The sequence below is a fragment of the Marmota flaviventris genome, chromosome 7 (genome assembly GCF_047511675.1).
Source record: "Marmota flaviventris isolate mMarFla1 chromosome 7, mMarFla1.hap1, whole genome shotgun sequence".
Lineage (NCBI taxonomy): Eukaryota > Metazoa > Chordata > Mammalia > Rodentia > Sciuridae > Marmota > Marmota flaviventris.
Window position 1 is genome coordinate 102,751,830 of NC_092504.1, and position 20,230 is coordinate 102,772,059.

At 33.3% G+C, this 20,230-nt stretch overlaps 1 protein-coding gene across 2 annotated transcripts in view; it reads right to left on the minus strand.

Moving 5' to 3' along the window:
- The window catches only part of Grid2 (glutamate ionotropic receptor delta type subunit 2), a 1,380,466-nt gene that overhangs the window by 282,403 nt on the left and 1,077,833 nt on the right, over window positions 1-20,230 (minus strand). For both annotated transcript variants that reach the window (XM_027926659.3, XM_027926658.3), the window contains one exon: window positions 11,967-12,279. In XM_027926659.3, coding sequence (XP_027782460.1) covers window positions 11,967-12,279 — 313 coding nt within the window. The remainder of the gene's footprint in view (window positions 1-11,966; window positions 12,280-20,230) is intronic.

Here is a 20,230-nt window from a genome sequence, read left to right on the forward strand (position 1 = left end):
GTCCTCTCCAACAATTACTTGTAAGTGTCTAATTTTTTTTGTCTTATTATTCCTCTGCTTAAAACATTTCAATGACTCTCCATTTCTCTCAGGATAGAAGTCAAAGTTGACAAAAGTCCAATCTCATCTGAAGTGTGTATCTCCTGACCTCACCAGCTACTAAGTAATTCTTCTGTTCTCTTTAGGCAGGTACTTTGTGATTCCCTCTACCTGATCATCCATTCTTCAAACATTCACAGTATTCCTTCCTATCCCTAGCATTTTGTTCAATATCAAATTCTCAAAGATTCTTACTTTGACAAAAGGAAATCTGAACCCTTTCACACATGCTTTCAGTTTCCCTCACTTAGAACTATTATTTCTATAGTTTTTGAGTTTTGAGGTACTTATTTATTTAGCATACTTATTGTTTGTTGCCTGTGTCTACTTACTAGAATATAAGCTCCATGAGGGCATAATTGTTTTCCTTGTGAAGGTAGCATCAGGTGCTCGAATGGTGCCTGGCACATTATTGACAATCAATAAATGTTGAATCAATGAATGATCTTTAATTTGAACCCCTAAAACTTGGTTCCAATATACATAAAATATGCTTAATCTGGAAAGAAATGTTTCTCTTAATTTATAAAAATGTACATGAATGTTACTCAATTGATAAAGGGTATGTCTCAGCAAGGAACTCGGATATATTTTTGAGGTCTTCCATATTCATTAAGGTGTCTTAATGAATATATATCATATATAAAGAATACATAAATGATGCAAAATGACTCTGTGAATACAAACCTACAGAGTAAACCAGTTTTTGGGAAAAGTAACAAAGCCATTTCACTTATTTCAACAATAAATGCATAACGAATCTAACACTCTCTTGTTCAAGATAGCATTAAATAAAGGTAGTTTAGTCCCAATGTAAAAATTGTAGCCAATGGTGTAGTTAATTAAGAGAAAATGTCAATAGAACTTAACATTGTCGCAGGATAATGGCTCCTGCTGCTAGATATATGTCAAGAGAAAGATAAACAAGATGGAGTGATTTATGAAGCAGTGCCACACTCCAGGCAATGCATTTCCAGAGGATTACAGCACTCTTTGGGTAGTGATGTAAGGCAGAGGACTAAAGACTAAGTGGCTTTAACCCTTTGCATGGCGCAACATCAGCACAGAGATGTGGCGCTTGCCAACAGTCCCTGCCGAGAGAGCAGATTGTTTCTGTGAATAGAAAGAAATATAATGCTATTAACCATCTAAGTTAAGATAGAATGCCAACAACAAATCTTCTTGGCTTAGCAGATATTTCAATTACTTGAAGGGGTCACACTCTTTCAGCAGTTAAAAACCAACAAATTTAGAATTATCTCTAAAATATAGATTTCTCAAAAATTATTTTAGGTAACAAATGACTGCTGATTTAGGAACTTGGTAATTGTTCTCAGCAAAATCTCATCTAAACAATTTTTGGAAAAACATCCAAAGATCATTTATTCCTTTACAATAATTTTAATAATATAATTCAATTTATTTTTAGATCATTAAAATTAATTAAATAGTTTCAAAGATGGTTTTAATTCAGAATCAACTTTTAGAGTACTATCCTGGTAAGCTGGCTTCACATCAAACTCAGGACACTATTATGTGCTTTGAGTTCTTAGAGTGAAATCACAAATTTTACTGGTTATTGAGAAACTGTTTTCATAGCTGGTATGGTATATTCTAGGCTCTAATAATAGAAAGCAATGTAAAACCTTCATTATATTATCTATATATTTTCTATTCATTATGCTATATTTCATGGGTATTTTAAACCTTTTACATTCAAGTAACAATGAAACCACAGTTTAACAATTTAGAGGCATTCTTTTAATGAAATAAATCTTTAAGTGCTGGGGTTGTAGTAGAGTACTTGCCTAGTGTGTATGAGGCCCTGGGTATGATTCCCAGCACTGTAAAAAAAGAAAGAAAGAAAGAAGGAAAAAACAATAAAAAAACTGTAGCATAGCATTTGATATATTTTATTTATATATTATTGATAAGAATGCTTTTAGTTATTAATATAATAAACTATCATATAGTTACTAACCTATTTTAAAATCATAAACTATTTTTGTTTGCAATATTAGTGCTGTGGGGTTTTTTTTAGAAAAATTAAAAAATGAAATACTATCATCATCATTACCATTAGAAAGGTCCATATGGTTCTAGTCTGGAATCAGTGGGAGTTTGTGAACATTTCTTAGTTCAGGAAAATCAGACTCTGAATGTGGTTTATGCTTAATAGTGCACTATTTTTAGCCACAAATATCGATATATATATTTATAAAGCAAAACACATATATACATGTTTTTTAATAGAATGTTAGTTTCTTAAAGATGATTTTTTTTTTTATCTCAAAAGCACTTAAGATATAAATTGTAAGAACTTGGAAACAAAGTTTGTAAAATTGCACCAAGTTTGAGTTCTTTATTTGTTGTGTCCCTGGCTATGTTATGCCATAGTCTATAATGACCACATGTTGCTGTGGTTTGACAATGGTTTGAGTATCCCCTTCAAATTCGTGTGTTGGACACTTGGTTCCCAGGGTGGTTGTGTTAGGAGATGGAGGTGGGGCCTATTGGGAGATCTATAGGTCAATTGGGAGTGAGCCCTTAAAAGAGGTTAAAGTAGTTCTCATGTGAACCCTTCATAGTTTTTGGAAAAGGTCTATTCAAAAGGCTGTACTGGTCCCACCCTTCTTTCTGGCTTCCTAACTATTGACTGATCACTTCTGTAACATGTGTCCCTACAGACAGCCATCTGTCATGATGTGTTGAAGCCAAAAGGCCCTCACAAGAACTGAGCCAATGCCAGCTCCTCGTCCCTTAAACCTCCAAAACTATGTGCTAAGTAAATCACATTTCTGTATAAAATTTTCTTGCCTCAGTTATTTCATTACTGCATGAAAATGATGGCTAAAACATATGTGGTAATGATGTATGAAAAAGGGAAACATGTTTTTATTGTTTTTCATGTTTAGTTGGATGATATAAAGTAATTAGGAGTTTGTTAGTGTACAGTTTTTATCATGAGAATTTTCATTAGCTAGATCAGTTTTTCTAACATATTTCCTTATGCTTAATTATAATTTGCATCTTTAAAAGAATGCTTATTTTCTGTGAAGTAATGATGAGTTTATAAAGGATCATACAATGTGAGTGGTTCCATCTCTTATAGCTAGCAAAAACACTGGGGAAATAAAAATTACAATACTGAATGCCTACTTTATGTCATTAACACAGTTCTAAGCATTTTGTATCTATTAATTCCTAATATTCTTCAAAAATCTGATTAAGTAGGTGATTATTATTTGGGGAACTGAGGTACCTTGAGGTTTAAGAAACTTGTCTGATGATACAGAGCTAGCCAGTGGTAAAAACAGTTTTAAAACTGAGCTGCCTATCAAGAAAACACAAATATATTTAACAGTAGTTTAATCAGATATTTATATCCTGGAATCATACAATTTTATAGTTAAAAGAAAATTTTAAAGAACCTGACATTTATTAATCTACATCTGCTTGATCGGGAAACAAAAATCAAGTGAGTTAATTGAACATTATTTCTTCCATTGTCAATAGGTAAAATATTGGCTCTTATCCTGTGTAACTGTCTTTTTTTTGGGGGGGTGGGCAGGTACCAGGGATTGAACCAGGGGGCACTTGACAACTGAGACACATCCACAGCCCTGTTTTGTATTTTATTTAGATTTAGAGACAGGGTCTCACTGAGTTGCTTAGTACCTTGCTTTGAACTCAATGATCCTCCTGCCTCAGCCTCCTAAGCCACTGGAATTACAGGTATGCACTCCCGGGTCTGGCCCTGTGTAATTCTCTTGATAGGTCATGACTTGGTATGTATTTGAGTGCAGTTCGCCAAATTGCAGTGTATCTGTAAATTCAATGCCCCACATGTCTTGTGTTTTCCTGCGTAGCACAGGACAGATACAATTCTATAACGGCACTGCGTGCTCACTAGCTTGTGTCACTTAAAGTTCCACAAAGAAAGACCCCATGCTGTTTTATTCACCTTTGTGATTAGATAATAATTCTGTTTAATATTCAAGCAGATGTTTCCTAGAGAATGAAGCATTTAAAATAGTAAGGGCAGAAGAAATACTTTTAAGGCATGCTAAACTTGAGTTTAAACAGTGGATATAAATGTTAAGTGCCAGAAAACAACTGAAGCACATAGGACAAACTGTAAAGCAATCCCAAATGGATTGTTAATTTAGAGTCTAGGAGACAGAGCTGTAAATATAAAGTGACTATAAATTTCGTCCATGGCTACAAATCAGAGAACACTTTGGTGTATCCATAGTGTGGAACTGGGGATCATACATTGGTCTTTTGTTAAATTTTGGCACACACACACAAACACATACTTAGGCACACAATTACATATGTAATAAAGAATTACATAAAGAATATAGTTTACAAATAAGAGATACTGATATATATATATATATATATGATGAAAAACATAATGTAAACTTATACTTTATATTACACATTGAAACTTTTATGGTTATGATTGTAAAAAAATTCATAAAATGATTGTGTCTCATTCAAGGATGTTTAACAGAATGTCACTGGATATTATTACTTATCATTTGGTGCATTAAAGATGGGAATCCTAAAGACAGGATTAGGTATATTATAGTTGGCTTATAAGTTTGCATTTTAGAGCTAGGTTAAAAGCTAAATCTTAAATTTCAAAACATGTTGATTTTGTTTTTGAAGGCTGTGGTCAGTCTGCTATACTTTCAGAAATATAACCATCATTATTAAGTCTCTAATTACATATTCATAGATGAAAAGGTAAAATGGATTCAGGTTTGGGCATGTCAAAAAGAAATTGAATTCCAAATTTATATTCTAAATTGCTGTTCTCTCCTTTTATCTGCAGTCCCTTGAGCCCAACACTTCACCTTAAATCAATCCTAAATCATCTTTAGAATAAATTTATCTTTGGTGATGCCTGTTCCTATTCTTATTACTTAAGCTGAGAAGAATTGTGATATGGTACTGTAAAAACTCTGCCAGCAGCTCAGATGTCCGGCAAAGCATCTTTTAAAGGACCTGTAAAATCTACTCTTTCATTGAATTTAGGCTTTTAAAATGTGTTTTCTTAAAGTATCCCTTTTATTTGTTTCATATCTCTTAGGACACCTCTCTGATTCTGTTAAATATAAAACTATTACTCTTTTTATTCACAAGTAGTTTGAAGGAGTCAAGAAAATGTTATTTGTAACAGTTCTTATATTATTATTTTTTTAAAATATTTTTTTAGTTGTCAATGAACCTTTATTTTATTTATTTATTTCTACGCAGTGCTGAGAATTGAACCCAGGGCCTCACACATGCTAAGCAAGTGCTCCACCACTGTGCTACAACCATAACCCCAGCTCTTGTATTATAATCAGAAATTGGATTCATTCTTCATGTTCTTTAATTACTTTTAACCCTTTAAAATCCCATTTGGCAGGGGAAAGGGTTTTCTGGCAAATAGCAGGAAAAACAGGTGTTAACATAAATGATTTTCAGGAGCATATTGCATGCTTGTAGTTCATGGAATAACTGCTTAGCTCTTTACAGTTCATTGAATGTTAATCAATTTATTTATATCTTAGCCTCATAGAATTGTTCTACAGGAACACAAATTACTCCCCATTATTGGTGGAATTTTAACTCTCTCAGCATGAAAGTTCAGCTTTTTCTTTCTTTTTTTCTTTCTTCTTTTGGTGGAAAATTTTGGTGATAAAATGAAAGAAAATGAACTCCTTGTCATGTTTTAAATCAGCAAGGGGAAATTCTCAAGTGGATATGACAGCACTCAGAGTGCTTGGCAATCCCTTTGTTAAGGACTGCCAATCATAATTAACAACAACAGAGATGTTGTTTGAACATAAATAAAAATTACACAGAGCCTCTCTGAGTTAATACCTGTAAGAACAGAATGTAGAAAGAAATTCGTCTTTATAGCCCAGTTAACCTGTCACTGGGAATTACTCTCTTTTTCCCTGTGTTCATTAATGTCAGTAAACAACAGAGCTAGCCAATATCATTTTTGTTATATACAAATTGAATGTGAAATATCAGATAACGTTACAAATGAATGGCTTTAGCTATTGCATTCCAAGTCTTGAATTCTTTTGGGTTTTGTGAATAAGACTTGGTAAATTTCATATATTTGATGTCTACACTATTAAAACGGGTGTCTTTTTGAGTTATTCTCTTATGCAAAGTTTTAAAGAGATAGATGCTCCTTCATCAGCAATCTCTCCTGTTGCCCAATTCAATACAGAAGACTGTCTCTTCTTTTTGTAGAAATGAGAAAGTTGTGATTCTCTATAACTGTGTAATCCATCTGGCAGTGGGAAGAACTTTGTTGTCTTCCAAACTATCCTTGAATTTAAAAACTCAAGTTGCTTCCCCTGTTCATTTTTATGCAATATCAGCAAGCTATTTTTGGTGTTCTACCACTTATAAAGATTTTCTATTCATCACTAGCATTGGTGAAACTATTCAATCTTTGAGAAAACTACTAAAATCAATTTTCCTTCTTTACCCTTTTAACTAATTTCATCTGCTTTTCTCATAAGAAATGGTTTATTTTGGTTGCAATTTGTCTAAGATTCATTGACATGGGGTAGAATACCCTTGTAATGACTCTCTTATTTAACACCACATTCAAACATCTATGATATGCATGGCACATAGTATACCCAAGGCATATTTGTTAAACCAAATATGTGAGAGTTATTCCTTATTTTCCTTTCAATCCTACTGATCCAGGAACACTGTTGATATCTAATGAATATTTGCTGATAAATTTGTATATGGTTGCTTCAAATATTTTACATGGCTTTATATATATATATATATATATATATATATATATATATATATATATATATATATATATGAAATCAGACAAAAGCATCTGAGGATAGCTCTTAATAGCAAACAAGTTACACCCAACCACATTTGTGAACAAGTCACTGAGGTTCTCCGTGGTCTAGTTGATATTAGGAGTCATGGGCAATAGCTGGGTGCAGTAGTGTACACCTGTAATCCCACATACTCAGGAGGCTGACATAGGAAGACAACATGTTTGAAGAAGTCTGGGAAATTTAGTGAGACCCTGTCTCAAAATAAAAAAATAAAAATAACTGGGGATGTAGCTCAATGATAGAGTGTTTCTGCATTCAAGCCTTATTATTGAAAAAAGTACAAGACTGGAGATATAGCCCAGTGGTAGAACAGTTGCTTGGTGTGTACAAAGCCCTGGGTTCAATTCCCAGTACTGCAGCAGAGAATCATTTCTAATACACTAAACATAGGAGATCTGCAGAACTTAAACTCCAGTTTTTTTAATGTATGTTAATTTCAAGGAGATGCATGTAGACATGAAGAGATAAGGGAGGATATAAAATGACAACAAAACTTGTATAAAATTGGTCTCTCATTTGTGCATTTACAATCTAATTCACAAGCTCTAATGTTCCAGCTAAACAGATGTACTGAGTTTATCTCTATAATGGTCCATACTGCTTTTGCACAGTTGAATTCCCTGAGCTGTTTTTGCAGAATGTTTTGAAGTTACAGATTTTTTTAAAGATCATGATTAGTAAACAACTCATATATTTAACATTTTTCTGCTTTTAGCTGTCCCTGAACTCTTTTTCAGAAATCTATCTGGTAACACATGAAATGCATCTTTATCCCTATTCAATCTGGTATAGTAGCTCAATAAAGATTGTAATTCTGAAATAACAGCTGTACTTCCTCTTAAGAGACTATATTTTTATTGGAAATTACCACTAACTCCAGCTCCTTTGCCTATGCAATGGACACTGCCACTGATTGATTCTCTTTTTCACAGGGCTTATGGGCCTTTTCCTAATTTATTTTTAATCAGAGCATAAAAATGTTCTCAGTATCTTTTAATGAATTCACCTTTTCATTGTTAGCAAGTGGAGGAATAGCAGCTTTTCAAAGATAAAGCAGTTAATCATATGCAATTCAACATTATCCATCATTATGAATTTGTATAAATGCACAATCAACTTACAGGCTGTGCAGCTTATTTAAGGAAGCAGTTGGGATGCAAAGGTGCTTAACATATTTATAACTGTTGCTATCTGCTGCATGTTTATAGAACTAGGAAAAGCTTACTAACCATATGGATAATTCTATTTATCTTGTTTTGTTGTTGGTTGTACTCCAAAACTTACTGAAATTTGCCTACCTGGAAGAAGAATTCAGAAAGCCAATTCATACTCAAACCAACATCCTCAAAAATAATTCTTCAACCTATAGGAAACTTTATTTATGTTTTTCCACTCTAACTTATTATAAAAGATACTTGGTAGGGACATTACAAAAACTTCCTCTTTGGTTTATTGAGTTTCACGTCATTGGGGGGACAATTGTACTAACAGTTTTATTTTAGATTGTAATCTAATAAATATAATATTGCAGTTAACTCCATGTTTGATTTAGTTAAGTTTTTGGCATTCATTCATTCATTAAGCTGGTCATTATGTATTCATCAAACATCTAACGTATACAAGACACTGAAATGCAGGCAAGAGGACTATGAAGATAAATAGAATGTCTTGTACTTAAAAATTTCAAGTGAAGACAAATGAAGAAAAGATAATTACAGTGTGTCAATAAGTACTATAATAAATATATATTGAGAAGCCTAGAAGATAGTCCCGTGTCCCAGCAAAGACTTCTTGAAAGGAATGAGATCAAAGCAAGAGATGGAAAATGGACAGCAATTTGCCACAGAAAAACACAGTGTGGGAGCAGAAATAATGGGCTTTGGTCATAAAGCCATCCCAGGAATTCAAGGGGCAGAAACAAAGGTGGAGAAACAGAAAAGTCTTATTTTTACAGGACTAAAACCAGTGTAGAGTAACTAGAGAATTACATGTGAGAAATGAGAATTAGGAGGTGAGAACTGAGCATGGATGGGAGCCTATGGTTTACATCTTAAAGAACTAAGGCCTTTTAAACTGTGAGTATTAAGGAGTTAAGGGAATATTTGAAAATGGAAATTATGCGGTCATATTTTCATGGCAGTGATCATGATTTGAGTATGGGTGCAAGCATGTCTGTCATATATTTGAAAGGGACAAAACTGGAAAAAGAAAATTCTGCAATGAGATTCCTATACTTCGGGTGAGAAATAAGGGCCTAATCTAGATAACAAACTAGACTCATCTTTCTAGGTGAGAGGAGATTTTCACTTCTAGAAATATTTAGGAGGTAAAATTCATAGGACTTGATTATAGTTGAACATGAGAGGTGAGAAAGAGGAAGAAAACAAAATATTTTAAAAGTCTCTGTGTATGTCTAAATGGTTGCTGAGGCCTCAACAGGAATAAGAATATGAGAGGCCAGGAAGTTTAAGTGTAAAATGAACTCAAGTTTGGGCATGATGAGAGTTGTATTCCTGTTGTATACAGAGAATGGTCTAGTTTACACTTAGTTACACAAATATGAAGTTCGAGATGGATAATATAGATTTTTGTGAGTCATCTGCATATGGGTGATTGTTGAAAGTATGCTCAAACAAATTGGAAAGCGAAGAAATGAAATGAGAACAGGTTAATTATATCTGACTTCAATATCTAGTCAATGCTTATATTTCTCAACATCTTCTGGAGAAATCAACTGCCATGCAGTGATTTCTATCCCAGAAAGAGAAATCACATGAACAGACTCACAAGTAGAAAAATGAAGCCCACATTTCACAGCATAAACCACCCAACATGCAAGTGCAGCACACAGGCTCCAGATGATTTCAGCCTTTCACCTAGTGGATGCCTCAGACATCATGGAGCAAAGACAAACCTTGGCTTCAATAACACGTTTACTGCTAAATCAAATGAACACCTTTCAAGCTCTAATCTTACTTAGTCCTTTGATATTATTAACAAATTCTCTATCTTTAAGTATTGCCTTTCTCTGGTAAGTGTACTACTGGGTTCTGATCTTTCCTTGCCTCCTTCCAAGGACTCCTATCAGTCACCACTGAGGGCTCCTCCACCCATTCCTTTCCTTAGGGCTTTGTTCTATGCCTTTTCTGGACCAGTGGTCCTTAATAAGGAGTATTGAAATCTGTCCAAATGATCTTATTCACTTTCATGGCTTCAATTATTTCCTATATGTTAGTATATATACAAAAGATATATATATATATATCTCCTAGATATCTCTTTTGTATATCTGACAAATTTATCAAACCACTAACCAAGCACTAGAAATACCCTCTGGTTTGCACCAAAATTAATGTATCATCTGCTCTTTCATATCTTTTTTTTTTGTTTGTTTTCTTCATTTCAGTAAATAAAATCAACATCCAATATACAAACTTTCCTAACTCAGAAACATAGGATAAAACTTAATCTCCTTTTCCTCCTTCACTACCAATTCCCGTATCACGATATAGTTATTCAATTCTGTTGGCTCCATTTAATCAGTACCCTTCCCTTGAATTCCAATGCCACCATGCCACATTAACCCTTTACAGGGTTATTATAATAGTTTTCTAATTTTTCTCACATTCCACAGTGTTTTCTCCCAATCTATTCTCCACATTATAGCCAGAATATTTCTGCAGTAAAAATCTGAGCATCCTTTTCCTGTATACCTTTAACTAACTGATCTCTTCCCCAAAGATCAGTTTGAACTCCTAATAACAAATATATCTTTGCCCTCAACTTTACAAACTCCCCTCAACATAATTTTATCCCAATGTCTCTTTCACGTCTTCGTCTAAAATTCTATCCCAACTATTTGTATCCCCTTTCCTCTACTAATGAATGAATTAAAAGTTCTGTGACAAATATATAGCTACATATAACATTGGGAGCCCTTATATGGAAGTGAGAGAGAGAAGGGGGAGGGGGGAATGCTTCCAAAGGCTTATAGGCCAGGTTAGAAGTGAGACAGTGGAGAGGAAGGATGTACACACATCATTGTTTGTTTTGGCATTGCTGGAGCTTGAATACAGGGCTCTTCACGTGATAGGCAAATGCTCTACCCTTGAGCCACATCTCTAGCCAAGACTAGCCTTTGATTAATTAAATGAGAATAGGCACAATGAAGTTTAATGAAAGATCCAACAGCAAGTGGAATCAAAAGTAAGGTGTTATTAAGAGCTATAAATATTAAGGTGAAATTGTCACAGGTCTCTGTTGAAACACATAACTCTCCTGTTCAATACACAAGTTGATCTTATTATTTCATTCTCTATGAGGACAGTAGTCTCAAATAAAGAATGAAATAAATATTCCATTCTGAGAATCAAGGAATTAATCAGATGGGTTTAAAGAAGAGAGCAGATAGGATACTAAATAACGAAGCACAGGCATTCTTTAGAATATAATGAATTCATAGGTTAAATCATTTGTAAAGATTGTATATGAAAGTGAAAGATAAAATATACTACTTCTTATCAGACTCTAAAATTAGCCCAAGTCTTTTCACTGCTAATGAATATTTTCAGTTCCTGAAATAACATCACTGAACAAAGAAGAAGTCCTAACATCTCTCATACATCACTACTTTCTCTAGTGATAAGTAGTTTCGTTGCAGTAAGGCTATTTCCTCAGAAAATCAGTTTGGGGAAGAAATTCTGATCTTGAGGTATCTTGTGAATCTTAACTCAGACATTCACTTTTGCCTTGTTGATAAAACTGAGCTTATACCAAAAGACAATGAGCCATTATTGATGGAAACCTGCTGGGTTTGAGATCCACTAGGGGAGAATAGAAAATGTTCTTTTCTGAGCATTGCTTTGAGGACCCTTTAGAACTCTTATTGATGTCAGATACAGAATCATTCTAACTACATTGCATTTGAAACAACATGCTCCTTTTTTTTTAATAACAAAAGGTAGTTTTTCTTCTTACCTTGCTGTACAAAGGATCCATACACAAACCACATGGAGTTGTAGAGTGTAGTAGATGCCATTGATCCCATTTGTAACCGTGGAGGATTAAGCCAGTTCAAGAGGTAGACCAGTAGACCCACCAGAAGGACTGTTCCAGCAATGCAGGCCCACAGAGAGAGATCAAACGGAGCCAGACAGGCAAACATATCCACAGTCTTTTCAGCCCTTCGGAGTAGAACCCCCACTGAGTAGTCCATGTAACGTGTTGTGAAGTCCACCACATTCTCACGGTCCGGGGTGATGGTTAAAGCAGAAATCCCTATGTCAGCTCTCTGAGAAATTGAAAGAAAAGGGAATATATTAGTAGTGTGAAAACAACTTGATTTGTACCTTCAGCTTGCCTTGAGGGGAAAAAAAAATAGATGCCTCAGGCAACACCTTGAGACTTTTTTATATAAACTGAAAACATATAGAGATTTCTCATGGAAGAGCTACGTGTGAATTTTGCATTTCTCACCACAAATCCTACCCCACCAGACGCAAACAAATTACCTTGTTCATATTATCAGTGCATGTGAAATCAGCAAATACCTCAGACTCAGGTAAAATATGAAGAAAATTGTCTTCTTTTCCTTGGATCATTTTATCAAAGCCATCATTGACACAGTAGAAAGAAAAACATACACAAGTATTCCAAGAAAATGCTTCCAAAATATTTACCATGTAGTTAACTTGTGAATTATTAGATAGGTTATTTAAAAGCTTCAATGTGACATTTTACCTTTGGTTTAAATATCTCTGAATAAAAATTTATATTATTGGGCTCTTTATATAATAGAGTTTGCTAGAGCTTTCACTGCATTGTTATATAGTGTCAGATGCCAGAGTCTCAACCAGAATTCTGTTGTATAAACTTCAAAAGCATTTCAATGACAATTAATGATTAAGAAGGCAGATAATTTTTCCTGGAGCTATAACCCCTTTTCTCAGTATGTGTCTCTTCAGAGTCTCAGTGATTGCACTTACAACTATAGCACATGCTATTTTAATTATTTAAAACTCATCACAGAATTTCAGTAAAGCACAGAATAAATGACTTCACATTTACATTCTATGATATAAGAATATATATTTAAATATCTAAAAGATGCATCTTGAAATAATAATCTGTGGCTGTGATTAAAGCTGTGGGAAGCCCCCTTCCAGACAAATACAAACACTAGTAAGTTACATGTTGAAGTTTCTAGTTATTTTTCTTTCTTATGTTTTATGAAAAAGAGTAGAAATTTATTTTATAGCTTTTGAAGATCAAGAAAAATGTAAAGAAAAGTAACATGCCAAGTGTCATAATAAACCAACTTAAGATTCATCTGGTCTTGGAAATAATAATGCTCTTAATGTTACAGCTCAAATTAAACAGTGAGTGGTGTATGCAAAGCTCAGTGCTAAGTATTCAAATGTTTTTTCACTGAATTCTTACAATGAGCTATAAATTATGTATTCTCTCCATTTTGTAGGCTGAGATACTAAAAATTGGAGAAATTAAATTATCTGTTCAATTCTCAGTAAACACAGAGGTGAATTAAAGTGGTTTTCTTACTTGGAAGATTGTATTCATGACTGTTTTATCATATGGCAAGATATCATTCATTTTCCAAAAGATCCATATTGGAGGAGGTCAATGTAACAAGTTTCAGGATAAATTTTTTTCTTATGAGAGATTGAAATTTTGCCTTTAAAAAAAATGAACTTCTTAATTGCTGTAAGGCCATATTTATATATGAACTACAAGTTCAGAATTACTAAATAAATTGGTATTAAGCTTACTAATTCTACATGAAAATTGGATTTGTAGAAAAATAATTAATATTGTTTCCAAACTCACATTTTATGTTTTTATAGCTACATAGTGGGAATTGGGTCTTTTCAGAATGAATATGGTACCTGGATATTTAGCTTTCCACTCCTGTCTCTTCTGAGCTTCAATTTATCTATTTGTGAAATTAATGTAACTGTTCAGCAACACTATTGTGAACTGATTCATTTATCTTGATCTTAATGGCAAATAAATAACTCTCCAAGATTCAATTAGGCTCTCAGAAGGTGCATTTACTTTTTTCAGGATGGTAAAGTACTATGGATCAGTAATTTACTAATTGGTGCACTAGTGACCCAAAGCATTTAATGACTCAATCCAAAGTCAAAAACTTCTACCTAAGGAGGAATTTACTGACATGTGGATTAAATATTTGTAAAATGTTTGTAAATATTTTGCTAACAACTAATTGTTCTATATTTAAGTGATTATACCGTGGAACATTTCCTCCATTGATTTTAGTAATGGATAATGCATATTTCTAGGTATCATAAAGTGAATTTCTATAAGGTAAGAAAAATAACTAGAGATTTATTCATTTACTGAGGAAAAAAGAAAAGTTTATGTTGTTTACACTTAATTATTATTATGGTTTGGATGTAAGGTGTCCCCCAAAGCTCATGTGTGAGACAATGCAAGAAGGTTCAGAGGCGAAATGATTGGATTATGAGTGCCTTAACCCAGTCAGTGAATTTATCCTCTGACAGGGATTAACTGAGTGGTAACTGAAGGTACGTAGGGTGTGGCTGGAGGAAGTAAGCATTGGGGACATGGCTTTGGGGTACATATTTTGTATATTGCTAGTAGAGTCTCTCTCTCTGCTTTCTGACCATCATGTAAGTCACTTCCCTCTCCCACACTCTTCCACCATGTTGTTCAGCTTCACCTCAAGCCCCAAGGAATGGAGCCCACTGTCTATGGACTTAGACCTCTGAAACCAGGAGCCTTTAAATAAACTTTTGCTCCTCTGCAATTGTTCTGGTCGGGTCTTTTAGTTATAGCAGTGAAAAAGCTGACTAAAATAATTATTAATAAATGTAACAAGTTAGTTGCCATTTATCTACAGAGAAATTCTAAATTCAAGGTCACATTCAGCTCCAATATTCTCAAGGAAAAATTGCCACCCTCCCTGTGGAGGGTATATCAGAATCATATAATAAACTTTTTTAAACTTCATACTCGCACGCGCACACACACACACACACACACACAACATAAACACACATTTTCCTGTCTCCGCGGTTTGCATATACCTTCCTAAGGAGGTGCCTCACTTATAACTTTCAAAATCAATGATATAGCAGACACTTCTGACTGAAATGAATATGATCATCCTTACTCTAATAGAGATCTATACTAGAGCGTGCACGCGCACACACACACACACACACACAGCCAAAGGAATACAGATTCAGAAGGATGACCCTAAAACTTCCTACATATTTATGAACATAATCAGAAGTTATCAGAGATGATGGTTCATTCTTACCTGTCTTACTTATTGAGCTATTTAGACAACATGCTTGTCCACTTTCTATAATGATTTTCAAATCTTCACCCTCAAGAAACCTTTAATCTTCTCATCACCCACACCAACTTTCAGAAGATGACCTACACTGCTATGTGATAGGCAACACAGAAGATCTAAGATTAAAATTCACACTGATTTCTACCTCTCCACCTATGCTCCATACCAACCTATTCTTTTCAAACACCTTTTTACAAAAGAGGGACTGTCCTCTTTTCTATCTAAGGCCTACCCTCATCAGTAAACTTATCAACTGATTTATCAACTGATCTTTTATTTCAGATACTTAAATTCCTCTTCATGTATTCAACATCATCCTATGGGCTGTATATTCCCAAAGAGTTAACTCTTTCTCATTAAAACAAAGGGGAGAAAAGCCCTTCATTCAATTCCCTATCACTTCTGACTCCCAGTGAATATGGTTTCTTTTCTTTTCTTTTTTTTTTCAGAGTTAGTTTTCTCTGAAAATTTGTCTCCATTTTCACACATCCAAGTCACTCTGACAACAAACACTTTTGTACCCATATTATTGGACAGTCTTACTCATGGAAACAGAGCTTTTGAATCTTTGCATTGCCAAATCAAGTGGAGGCAATTCAGTGCTCATCTTATTAGCCCTTTCCATAGTATTTGACATTGACGATTGCTTTTCCCTGGAGATTTATGACATGATGTAAATCTCCTTCTCAATTCTTCTTTCAAAGTCATTAGTATCCTCTGGACTTAGGCCTACACCCTTTTCTCATTTGAGACCCTCTGCTGAGACAATCCATCCCTATCTGTTACTTCCATTGTCCTCCTCTGTATACCTTATTTATAAATTTTAATTTCTAGATCTGTATCTGAGCTTTGGACTCTGTATGTGTTTATTCAACCACATATTTTCCATTTCTCTTAAAATCTCTCAAACATACCTCATATTTTACATGGCCATGACCATACTCATGATATTCAGTGCCAATCAGTCCTCTTTCAATGTCTTCTACTTCAATGAATGACATCTTCTTATATAGGTCATTAAGTTTTGTGGTCTCACTATCTTCCCCAGCCTTATTACCTTCTGAAAATACCCAAATCCATTCTCTGTTTTATTATCTCTAGTTCTCATCATTGATTTCCTGGGCTGCATTTTACCATGGGTCTACATGAAATCAACCTTTCTTCCTCTCCATTGTCTCTACTACAGACAAAGTTATCTTTCTGTGGAGCAAATCTGATCCTGTCCTGCCAACACTTTTAAGATTTTCAGTGGATTTACATTGTTCTGTGGAAAAGGAAAAGATCTTTATATCTCTACACATATTTAAATAGAGTAACTCCCTCCAACAAATTCTTAGTGTGCCATTTTCTTCCTGGCACTTCTTCTAGATGCATTATATATGCTAAATACTTAATGTGAAATAATTATTTAAATTTTGTTTAAGACTAGCACTAAAACTAAAATATGAATAAGTTTAATTTTTTTTTACAATCTCAGTAGAGACTTTGTTTCAATATGTTTTAATTAGTTATACATGACAGAATGCATTTTGACACATTTTATACAAATTGAGCACAACTTTTCATTCCTCTGGCTGTACATGGTGCGGAGTCACACTGGTCATGCAATCATATATGCACATAGGGTAATAATATCCATCTAATTCCACGATCCTTCCCACCCTCCCTGCCCTTTCCCTTTCCCTCATTCTCCTCTGCCAGATCCAAATTTCCTCCATTGTTCCCTACTCCCATCCCCCATTATGGATCAGCATCCACTTATCAGAGAAAACATCCAGGCTTTAGTTTTTTGGATTTGGCTTATTTAGCTTAGCACAATATTCTTTAGCTCCATCCTTCTGCCTGCTAATGCCATAATTTCATTATTCTTTAAGGCTGAGTAATAGTCCATTGTGTAAATTTACTTTCAAAACTACTCTAATTATATAGTTATATATTTTCTTTGGAAGGAAATATAAAATTTGCATTTTCTCAATTCATAAAAAGGAGGTAGATGGATAATAAAATGGGGCCTGACTAACAAGTAAATTATCTTGAATATTAGAAGATTAACTTAAGCTGAAAACAAGCTCTAAATTTGTTTGAAATAAATTAACAGATCAAACAAATAATTATCTAATTAATTTACAGTGGTAAGAACATTAATAACCCTAATAGTTACATATTTATATAAAGCTTACTATATAACAGTGCCATGTTATATATTTTGCATAGAGTGCTTTACTTAATATATAACAAGTCCAATTAATTCTTTCCAAGATAAACAGTTTACATTTGAAACATACTAGTTATTATAAAGCTTTTATTGCATAATAAATTAATGTCTACTTCCCTTTACCATCTATTAAATATTTTAATTATGTCACCCATACATCATATTTTTAATCTGAATATATCAGTCCTATGATAAGCTTTAAAATACATTAAGAATACTATCATATATCTTATATGAAGATTTTTTTCAAAACAAAAAATAATTTGTTAAGGTTTTTGTCTGTTCAATTAGTTTTTCTATAACATGATTTACATACCCCTTAAAATATTGGTCATTCTTCAATGAACATACTCTAAATTGTAAATGTTTATCCCCTTGGCATAGATAACATAGTTTACAAAAAATGAAATTGGGGCCTGAATCATTATTAAGTGAAATACAACAGGGCCTAAACTTTGGAAAAATGAAATTTTAAAACAACCTAAAAGGAAACACTAACAAAACTAGAAGTATTCATAAGTCCTATGCAAATGATTTTGAAGAAAATGTTGGATTTTATTGCCTCTTAAAAACTTCATTCTTTGCATCTGTTGCATCCTTCACATCTGTCTATAATATTTTGAATCTTTATCTGTTGTTCATCCTGTCAAATTTTTCCTCCTAGATTTGAGTCATTTGAAAGTTTGAAGAGCAGATCTTTCATTCTTCATCCACATTAGTAGTTAATGAAGTTACTGAAAAGTATTCTGGCAAGTTCATACTGTGGCAATGTGCCTATAAAGTTATATCCACTTTGACAATGACCACTAGTTAACACTCCATATATGTATTTTAATCCCCGATGAATATTCTTTACCATACCATCATCAAATGAAGTTTCTCCATATGGCTTTTAAATGCTTTGTAAAAGTTATTATTGAACTCAAAATACACGAGGAATCAATTATTCAACTTCTCATCAATAGCTAATGCTGTCAAAAAAGGAAAATTAACTGCTTATTTTTATCATCTACAACACATCTGATTAATATCTATTCTTTAGTTTTTTTATCTTGGAATAAAAAACTTGCTGCCACATAGGAATGAACATACATATTTTTAAAATTTGAATATACCAATCTCGAACTATTTAACACTTCTCTTTCTGTGTTTTGAACATAAACCTATAATAATACATCTATCATATGAGGAAATGCATTTATTTCCCTAGGATTCATTCATCTGGATCTGAGAATCTGAACTCATGAAAAGGACCTATCATGAACTTGAACTCCTTAAAAGTTTTCCTTATCATTTCCTATTTTAAATATTTTCTTTTTAACACAAAGTAGAAGCAAAATTGTTTTGAAGAGTTTTGGTGAATATTTTGCCTCTTGAGATTATGAAATGATGTATTTTCTTCTCTTGCTCTTCAAGAGAATAAGCTTTTATAGAGTTTTTATTGATAGCTTTAATAAATGTTATTTGATATTCTTTAACCTTCAAATAGTGTCACACTGTAAAGATTCCAGGTTCTTTTGGGATAGGGAACACGCTGAAGAAAGGAAAGGTGGAGAGAGATGGAAGAGGAAAGGTTGAAAGAAAGGAGAATGGGAAGAAAGAAGGAAGAAAGGAAGTAATGAGAGAAGGAGGAACAAAGGAAAGAAGGGAAGAAGAAGGTACATAAGTCCTACATCTGCCAATGAACTATGACCATGGACTAAACTCAACCTTTTAGATCACTTATTTGTATAATGAAATTCTAATGTCAAAATTGTTTTTTAGGACCTTAGTATATGATCCTTCTATGCTTAGTACTATAGGAGTATAAATACTTTGTCTAAATTCTGACTGTATATTTTAATACTTTTCTAAGTAAACATAGCATGGGCCTAAGTTATTACCATTCATAGGAGAAACTAAAATAATATCTTATGGGAAAGAGAAAAAAATAATCAAATTGTCAAACCATAAATCATTAAGCTTATACAAGTCAAGATTTTATGTATTTCTTTGAAGGAAAAATAGACATTTTTTAATACATCATTTTTATATGTTATTATTTCAGCTTCAATTAAAAATACAACACAGTATCCATTAATTTTCCAATATCTGCTAGAAATGAATAACTCTGTAGGCACAACAAATGAAAGTGTCATTGAAATAATTTCTATTCTGACATCAAGATCACATTTAATAGTTCAGAAAATGTTTACTTTTACATTTTTATGTAAGGTATTTGTGAGCCCATTGAATGAATGGCATTAATATGCTTATAGCTCAGCACCTGGTAAGGTATTTAACCAGTACTATAGCTACAAACAATCTATTTTGTTACTAAATTGTTAATATTATTTAAAACTCACATAGTGCTTACTGTGCACCGAATATTTTTCAATGATTAATTCAATTTATCTTTAAAATCAGCTTCTGAATTAAAAATTACCATCACCATTTCACAAATAAGAAAAGTGAGACAGACTAATTAGGTAACTTGCTTAAAGCCATATAGTTTAGAAGTGATAGTGTCAGGACTCCAACCTAGGCATGTATCTCCATATCTCCAGAATAAATATGATGGAGACATATTCTACTTCTCCCAGTAATTAGCCTACTACTTCAGTATTGTTCTAGAAAAATCCATAGTTTGTTTCTAGATTTGAAATGACTCCTTCAGTATATACT